Source organism: Sciurus carolinensis, chromosome 4 (genome assembly GCF_902686445.1).
Source record: "Sciurus carolinensis chromosome 4, mSciCar1.2, whole genome shotgun sequence".
NCBI classification, from domain to species: Eukaryota; Metazoa; Chordata; class Mammalia; order Rodentia; family Sciuridae; genus Sciurus; species Sciurus carolinensis.
Window position 1 is genome coordinate 115,308,573 of NC_062216.1, and position 9,943 is coordinate 115,318,515.

The window sequence follows — 9,943 nt, forward strand, 5'->3', positions numbered from 1 at the left end:
CCTTGAAACTCTAGCCAGAGCAGTTAGACAGACCAAGGAAATTAAAGGGATACGAATAGGAAGAGAAGAACTCAAACTATCCCTATTTGCCGATTACAAGCTATTCTTGATCCATTCTTGGTAGCATATATATTTCTAGTAATCTGTTCATTTCCTCTAGGTTATTCCTTTTTTTGGCATGAAATTTATCATAATAGTCCATTGTGTTTCTGTTATTTCTGGAAAGATAAAAAGTTAGCTAATATCTTTACACCATATGTAAAATTTGACTACAAATGGCTTAGATTTCTAACTATAAACAATGAAAATAGTATTAAAAGGAAATGTGGGTGAATTTAAAAAAAATTTTAACTGATAGATAGGACATAAATTATATACATTTATAGGCTACATACTGAAGTTTTGATGTGTACCTTGTGAAATATTTAAGTTAATGGTAAACACATATCTCCACAATATTTTTTATTCCTTCATGGTGAAAATATTCAATATCCTTTCTTTCATCTTCTTGAAATATAAAGGGAATTGTTGTTATCTGTCTTCACCCTGCTGTGCCAAGTAAAGAACATCTTACTCCTATCTAGGTGTGTCTTAATTCCCAATGATAAATCCAGGCCTCATCCCTCCTACTTCCTTATTCTTCCTGGTTCTGTTAACTATCATTCTACTCTTGGTTTTTATAAAATAAACGTTTTTAGATCCCATATGACTGATATCATGTGTCCTTGTCTTTCTGTGCCTAACTTTTTCTACTTACCATAATAATCTCCAATTCCATCTACATTTTACAAATGACAAAATTTCATTCCCAACCCTGTGGTTGAAAGGGTTCTAGTATATGTATGCACCATGTGTTCTTTATTATTCTTAAATTGATGAACACTTAGGTTGTTTACATCTCTTCACTAATTTGAATAATCTACAATAAACACAGGAGTACAGATGTTCCTTTGACATACAGATTTCATTTATTCTGAATATGTGTCCAGCAGTGGGATTGCTGGAGCATGTGATAGTTCTATTTCTAATTTTTTAGGACACTCCATAATGCTTTCCATGTTGGTCCTAACTCACAATCCCACCATGTGCAAGGGTTCTGGTCTCTCCACAATTTCATAGCACTTCCTATCTTTTGTCTTTTTTAATGATAGTTATTCTTATTGGATTGAGGTAGTAATGTGGTTTTTTTTTATTTTAAACTTTTTTATTTTAATTAAGAATTTGACATCTACAATATATGGTGTAGTAAACCACTTTCTGTCCTGCAAGATTACTGTGATGACATTAAAATATGTATCTTCTGACCACTTCTTTTTCAACATCAGCACAGTTCTGTAATATCTACAAGCAATCAATAATGTGGTTTTGATTTGCAGTTCCCTGATAACTTATCATGCTGAGGATTTCCTCTATTTTTGTTGATCATTTGTTTGTTTTCTTTTCAAAAATATCTATTTAGATTCACTGCCCATATATGAATTAGTTTTCTTTTTGCTTGCTTGTTTGTATTTTTTACTTTATTCAAATTTTGCCATTGAGTTATTGAGTTCCTTATATGATTGGATATTAGTCCCTTGTCACAAATCTCTCCCATTAAAGAAAAGTCAAGGACCAGATGGTTTGCTATATTCTACCAAACATGTAAAAAAACTGATACAAATTATTCTTAAATTATTCCAAAAAATTAAAGAAAGTTAGTCTCGCAGATTTATTCTATGAACCCACTCTACTCTCAAACTTAAGCCATACGAGGACACACACACACACACACACACACACACACAGAACACACAAAAGCTATATGATAAGGTCCTCAATAAATTTAAATTCTAAATTCATGACAAAATACTAAAAAACTGAATTCAATGGTACATTAATGGTATATCAGCCCGATAAAATATTATTCATACCAAATATGCAAGGGTTGTAAACATGTGAATTAATGTGCTACATTATGTCATCAAAATAAAGGAGAAAAAATCATGATCATTTCAATACATACAGAAGAGACATTTGATAAAATTTATTACCCTTGATGAGGAAAACTCTGAACAAATTAGGTTTTGAAGGCTGTGTATAGAAAGGCAAGGAGCTCACATCATACTGAATGGGGAAAAGCTGAGAGCTCTCTAAGATCTAGGACAAAATCAAGGTGCATACTTCACCAATTTCACTCCACATAGTAGTGAAATTTGAGTCAGAGCATTCTGACAAGATAAGAAGTAAAGGGAATTTAAATTTAAAAGGAGAAAGTCAAATTTTCCATGTTTGCAGATGACATGCTCATCATAAAGATTCCACCAAGAAACAATTAGAATTAATAAATGAATTCAGCAAAGTTACATGAATCAAAATTAATGTATAATATCAGCTGCATTTCTATAAGTCATTGGTGAGTTAGGTAAAAGTCAAGAGAGACATTACATTTATAATAGTTAGAAAATTATGAAATACATAGGAATAATCTCACAATGAAAACTGTAAAACAATAGTGAAAGATATCAAATATGAAAGACACAAAAAATAAGAAGATATCCCATGGTTTTGAATTAGAAGATACACAACTTATGATGTTCATATTACCCAAAGTGATCCACAAACTCAATACAAGCTCTATCAAAATACCAGTAGCATTCTTCATAGAACTATTTAAAAAATACTAAAATGCACATTCAACCACAAAAGACCCCAAATAAGCAAACCACTCCACCAAAAAGAAAAAAGGAGGCATTACATTACCTGACTTCAAACATTCCACAAACATATAGTAATCAACAGAGTGTGGTATTGGGATAAAAACAGAAACATGGGTCAGTAGAACAGAATAGAAAGCCTAGAAGCAAACCTACACACCAACTGATTTATGATAAAGATGCTAAGAACATGCACTGGAGAAAAGATAGTCTTTCCAATAAATGGAGCTAGTAATACTCAATATACCAATGCAGAGGAATGAAACTAATTTCCCTTCTCTCTCACCAGGTCCAAAAACTAACTCAAGGAGAAGAAAATACTTAATTGTGAAGTCTGAAACTATGAAACCGCTAGAAGAAAATACAGGGGTAAATTTTAAGTCATTGGAAAGGGCAAGGATTTCTGAATGAGACCCCAAAAGCACAGGACACAAAAGCTAAATGCATGAATGAAATTATTATAAACAAAAAGATATTCAACAAAGGAAACAGCATGGTGGATTTCTTTTCATCTTTGATATGAGAAGAGGGTTCTCACTCTTAATCAAATTCAAGCACAATAAAAATGATTGACATGTTGAGAACACAAAAATAACCTATTTTTAGTATGCCTACATAGATACAACCTCATAAATAAAATCAAGTCATGTTCAAAGTAGGAGGAAATATTTGTAACACTTCCAAGATGTAAAGATCAAATTAATGATATATAAACAACTCTTAAAAGGTGTAAGAAAATTAAAACTTGATAGAGAAAATTAGATAAAGATTAGATAGAAAATTCATGCTTATATCAGAAATGGCTGCTTGATTTGTGAAACAGTAATCAATACTACATATAATTAGTGAAATGCAAAGTAAAATGATTCACAGTTACCATGTAGAACCTATAAGATAGCCAACATTTTATAATTACAAAATCCACTCTGTTGTTAAGGTTGATGAGAAAAAGAACCCTAATAATACACTGTTGAGGGAAACTGAAAATACTGGGTGTAGAAAATGATTCAACATTGCTAACTGAACATGAATGGGGTTTGCTTTTGATTTGGAAATTCCAAATATAGGAAATTATACTACACCATACAGTTGTGTTTTATTGAAAACCTTATGAAAATATATGTGCACAGTTTCATTCATTGGGACACTAGTTGTCAAAATTGGAAACAAGCTATTGGTCAAAATATGAGCGCTACTAAATCAACTGTGACATTTCATTACAAAGAAGGACCATGCACCAATTAACAAATTCAATGTATCTCCATGAGTTGATGTGGTGTGTTTGACAGGATCTAGTTGTTTAGTGAGTAAACCAAAAGGAAATATGGTATTTGTAGTATAACATAGTCAGCCTGAAATTAATTGTTCTACAAGAGGCTATATTTTTCCATCTTATAGTCTCACTTTTCATATCAACCTAAAAATATTCTTCTTTCTCTCTGTTCTTAACCCTAAACTATGTATCTGGGACTGTGTACATGGTAGGCAAACAACCAGTTTAACAACATATACAGAATTCTTTGGAAGCAAAGTTAGAACATGTAAATGTGTGTGTGTGTGTGTGTGTGTGTGTGTGTGTGTAGAAATCACTTCTGTAATTGTACAAAACACTTCTGTAATTCACAATTTGGCAATCCCTTAGGAAAGGATGTTCTGGGATCTCAGGTATCCTGAGAATTCTTTGTTCTTTAGATCATTTCCTGTAAGACAGAAGACATAAATCTTACACACTGTCAGGAGATGGTTAATTTTCATATTTAATTGCACATCACATTTAGGGCTACAATACTTCAGTTAAATGGGTTATAGTAAATTTTAGAAAAGAAGGTAATGTGATAAATTTCCTAACAACTTGTAATAAATTAGTCAAAACTAATGTTTCTAAAATAACACTTCAATCAATCATATGTTTTATGTAGAATTAAGTGCATAGAGGGAAATACAGATCATCAAAGCTCTCTGCTCACCAGGATGATGAGTTAAGTATGGAAGCACAGAAGATTTGCCCAAATAAGTGTGTACAAATCTGTGTTAAATTATTAAGTGGTTATTGTTTTAACTACTTTCTGTACTTCAACTTATAGATACTGGTGAAAGACTATAGCTAAGAAAATAATGATATAAAAATAATAATTATTACATGATACACAGTGTTTTAAACAAAACTGTATAAAATTGCATTTATTGTGCTGTGTTCAATGACCTTATATTATTTTCCCTCACAGATGTGTTGTACAGATACATGGAAAGTGTCGTTGTTGAATCAGGACAAATCAATAGTTTGATATGAGGAAATTCTAGTTTATTATATAATTAAACATTGATATCTGTGTTGCCATTTGAATGATTTGTGTAAATGAAATAATTTTATAATATGTAATTTCACAATCCATTAGAATATAGTAAAGAACTCTGGTCATGGGCCACTGCTCTTTCCAATGATTTACACTTTAATAGAGATGATTAAGTAGGGGGACTCTAAACACTGTTTCCAAACAAATTATGTTGGCGCTATTCCTTTTCTTGGGCTTATACTGCTTCATCTGCCTAGCATATCTTGTCCCATGGGTTCATCTCCTTCTAAGGCCCATCTAAAGGTCCAAATACCCAGATATCTCCTTCTTTGAATTCCTATAGAGAACACTGATAAGACCTCTCATTTTTGATTAGCTTTTGATTCTTTTATGTTTTTGTCTTTATATGCATTCTGCTGTCTTAAGAATGAATTATGATTCAGAGGTGAAAATAATTCTGTTAATATCCTCAATGCAAAACACAAGATTTCACATAGCAGCCATTTAACACAGGTTTAATTGTTTTGTTGTGATCATGAAAGCACCTTAGAGGAATTTTTCTCTTGGGGTATTGCTAAATCTTTTTAGAAATAGTTTTCCTTAATTCATCTTCTAGTTAAGACTTACAAACCACATTAGCAAAACCTTTTAGAAAACTGCAATTTTAAAGCCAGGACTTCAGAAAATATCCTCTGTTAAGATGGCCCCTTGCTCTGAATGCAAGCCTGGGCACAATTTTCATGTTTAATCTCATTTGTCCCACAGAACACATTCAGAGCATCAAGAACAGTAATTGTTGCATATATCCTTCTCAATAGAAACAAGATTATAGTTATTGGCATACTAGTTTGTTTGCCTGACATTTGAATATCATTAGGTTGAGAAGGCTATACCTGCTATCCAAAATTTGTCTAAACTGCCATCCAATCATACAGTATAAGTTTGAAATTTATCACTTACTTTTCTCTACCACTAGATAATGCTGACTTAAAGTATACTCATGATTGTATTCTACAATTTATGGAATCAGCAAAGAGGTATGTTTTAATAAAAAAAGCATATTCTGTTTAAAAAGTTCTTCCCTTATTAAATATTTTACTCAAATAGACTGATAAAATGATCTTTCTTCATTTTAATCTTTTCAATTTTTCCTTAAACTAATCCCCCTAACTTTTGAAAAAAAAATCTTTTTTTTCCTTACGTTTCTATAATCCTTTATTTCTCCTCACGTGCATTTCCCTCTCATAACACATCTCAAACTCATTTTTATATCTGCTTCTACAAATCTTTATTCTACATCCACATCACTTCACATCGCTAGATCTTATCTCTTTTCAAAACTGTAACTAGAAGAAAAATATTATTTTTGCTATCTATAACAGCATTACCAAATTGTAATGAAAATGTATTGGGAAGGAAGTGGTATCTGGGATAAGTGTCATTAGAGACAAGAAGTTTGATATTATGACAAGAAAATCAAGTCCATTGTTCCCTGTTTGTTTGGAAATATTAGTGGAGCATCAGTATCATTAGCCACAAAAGTCACTCAATAAAAAGACATGTGACACTTCTATATACTGAATAAATCAGTAGAGGGAAACATATTCTGTTTATTTACCTGGACTAGATTTGTTTCTCTGAATGTATATTTTAAATGCCAAATCTACATTGTTGTATATGTGGTTCTACTTTACAACTTCTTAATGGAGAAGTGATGTAACATTTCTTCTCTATTGTATTATGCAAAAAGGTTTATCCTCTTAAGTTTTATGGGACTTCTACATATTCAAAAAAATATTTGATACTCATTACATTTATAAGAATTATGATCTTGGTAGAATATAAAAACTAAGTTGTTAATTTTATGTCAAGTATTCTGGAAATACTATTTTTCTAGCATGAAAACTACCTGTAAATCGTGAATAACCATTGCATAATTCTACCTAAAACATAATTTTGCTAACTACAGCTTAAGCACTAGCAATCACTGTTATTAGATAAAGCTTCCTTCCTGATCCCTACAATTCAGTCCTGAGAAAAGACAGAGGGTGGTAACAGAAAATCAAATAGGGTGACAGTATTCATCACAGCAAGTTCAAATGATAACCCACATTTAAAAGTGGTGTTCCTTATCTTCCTATTATCAATTACTTTCTAAGCAGTGCTTTGATCTGAGTATACCCAAACTTACCGTTGTAGATACTTAATAGACCATCACATAATTTTTCCTTTGGCCTTTTTTCTTCTTAGAAATTTGCTATTCAATTATATGTGCCCCTATATTGTTAGTTTTTATGGCTACTGGGAAGAAAACTATTTCCTATATCCATTATGACACTTGAATGAAAATTTGCTTGAAATATTATATAAATTCAAAATGTAAAAAATATCAAGTATTAGAACAACCTATTGCAATAAATCATTTGAAAGATTGGGCATAGATTAACATTAGTCAAATTGAAGAACTAAATTTCAAATAACTATTAAGTGTCCTGTAAACTGGTCAGTAGGAACTACTCAGCTCTGGACAAGGGAAGGACCTCTCAGTGTTTTTATAAACATGACGAATGAATTGAGGATGTGTTCATTGTTATGAACTCTAAGTTGATTTGAGAAATATTTGTGAATTGTTAAGTTTCTGAAAATGGAACTTTATATAGCTAGAAAGGAAGAAATAACTTCTTACTTGTGATGTTAGTTTTTATTTTCTGTAAATTTGATAGGACAAAAGAAAAATGAAGAATCAATCAGTGGAGATAGAGTTCATTTTGCTTGGACTGACAGATGACCCTCTGCTACAAATTGTGATTTTCTTGTTTCTGTTTTTCAACTATATCTTGAGCCTGATGGGGAACTTCATCATCATCATCCTCACCCTGCTGGATCCCCGCCTCAAGACTCCAATGTATTTCTTCCTCAGAAATTTTTCCTTCTTGGAAATTTTGTTCACCACAGCCTCCATTCCACGGTTCTTGATAAGCATTCTCACTGGAGACAAAACAATTTCCTACAATGCTTGTGCAACTCAATTATTCTTTTATTTCCTCTTAGGGGTTACAGAGTTTTACCTCCTGGCTGCCATGTCCTATGACCGCTATGTGGCCATCTGCAAACCTCTGCATTACCCAGTCATTATGAACCGCAGAGTGTGCTGCCAACTGGTGCTCAGTTCCTGGGCAACTGGGTTCTTAATCATCTTTCCCCCTTTGCTCTTGCTACTCAAGCTGGATTTCTGTGCTTCCAAAGTGATTGATCACTTCCTGTGTGATGCTTCCCCTGTCCTGCAGATCTCTTGCACAGATACACGTTTCATAGAATTGATGGCTTTTGTCTTTGCTGTGATGACACTTGTCCTCACATTCTTATTGGTGGGCCTCTCCTATACCTTCATCATCAAAACCATTCTCAAATTCCCTTCTGCTCAACAACGAAGGAAGGCCTTTTCCACCTGTTCCTCACACATGGTAGTTGTCTCTATTAGTTATGGCAGTTGTATCTTTATGTACATAAAGACTTCAGCAAAAGAAAGGGTGACTTTAACTAAAGGTGTATCTGTGCTCCATACCTCTGTTGCACCTTTACTCAACCCTTTCATTTACACCCTGAGGAACCAGCAGGTGAAACAAGCTCTCAAGCATATGCTCCACAGGTTTTGTTCTTTTCAAAACAACAAGACAGAGTTTGCACATAAATAACATGCTGTTGGAACGTGAATAAGAAAATTCAATGTGATTATCTATTACAAAACATCGGATCTGTGGGCCCTGTCCCCTGGAAGGAGGCCTACATGGCATTCTGTTGAAAGATGGATGTGCCAAACAGGATCCTCAGGGACTAGGTCCCCATCTTCTTCTCCTATGTTCTGTGAACAGGAAGTTCTTCTGCAGTCCGTAAAACAGTTCTGTGGTCTGTGAAAACGGATTTTCTACCATCTGTGTAACGGTGTTTTTTTCTTCTTGTAACCAACCTATAGTCTGCCAAATAGGCTAGTAACTGCTTACAGAAGGCTTAAGCTTTAAGATGTATGGTTCACTTAACTGCAAGCATATAGCAGTGATACATGCAACAGAGACAGAAGCAGCCATCTCTGTGACAAGTGCAACACCTCTCTTGAATAAGGCTCTTCTCCTAGGACCTCAGTGTGCAGTCTGAGTCTTCCCCATCGCTGCCAGCGTTAGCATTCCCCAGGAGCAACACATCAGGTCAGCCTCATCAGTAATTGTCGCAGCCCTGTGCAACACGGATCTATGCAATTTTTCCCATTGACTATTTATATCTTATTAGATTTACTAAGTCTATCTGCATATCTCTGTGCTCTTCTTACTGAGTAGATCCTCCTAATCTCTAGTGATAAACTACATTCTTCAATGCTGACTATTAAATTCTATCTTTACCAACAAATGTCTATTCTCATAAAGGGTAGTTTTATATACTTAATCATTTTTGCAAGCGAAACCTACTATACATGCATAGTTAAATATTTTGATACATGTGTTAATTGCTAAGCACTGCATCTGCTCTTAAGTATTATGTTGCTAAAATTCTCAGAGACACACAACAAGATCATTTACTATACAATGTAACTGATGTTGTGATAGAAAAGAAGTAGAAAATCAAATATTTTCAAAGTTCAAAGTAAACTTCCAAGAAGAATCAGCACTAATGATGAACTTTGAAAGATGAATAAGGAAAATAAAAATTTTACATATGGTAATGAGAGCCATAACATCTGAAAGGAATGGATATTCTACTGAAAAAATTTCTTCTGTGGAATCCTAACAATTAAGAATAAGTTGTATGTAAACATACACAGTTGTCATTTGGTGTAAAAATAATTCAACTCCAGGCTTTGGTTTTAACTTAATAGTCTATGAACACTAGAACTGATACTAATTCACACAGGGAATTCAAACTACAATTCATTTATATCTTGGTTTGGGGAAATATTTATGTATT

General features: G+C 33.1%; 1 protein-coding gene across 1 annotated transcript; it reads left to right on the forward strand.

Annotated features, from left to right (window-relative positions):
* Window positions 1-7,719: 7,719 nt before the first annotated feature.
* On the forward strand, window positions 7,720-8,682 carry LOC124982591 (olfactory receptor 6C6-like). The gene has a single exon (XM_047549477.1). It carries the CDS (start codon window positions 7,723-7,725, stop codon window positions 8,680-8,682), a length of 960 nt encoding a protein of 319 aa, XP_047405433.1. The 5' UTR covers window positions 7,720-7,722.
* Window positions 8,683-9,943: the final 1,261 nt, after the last annotated feature.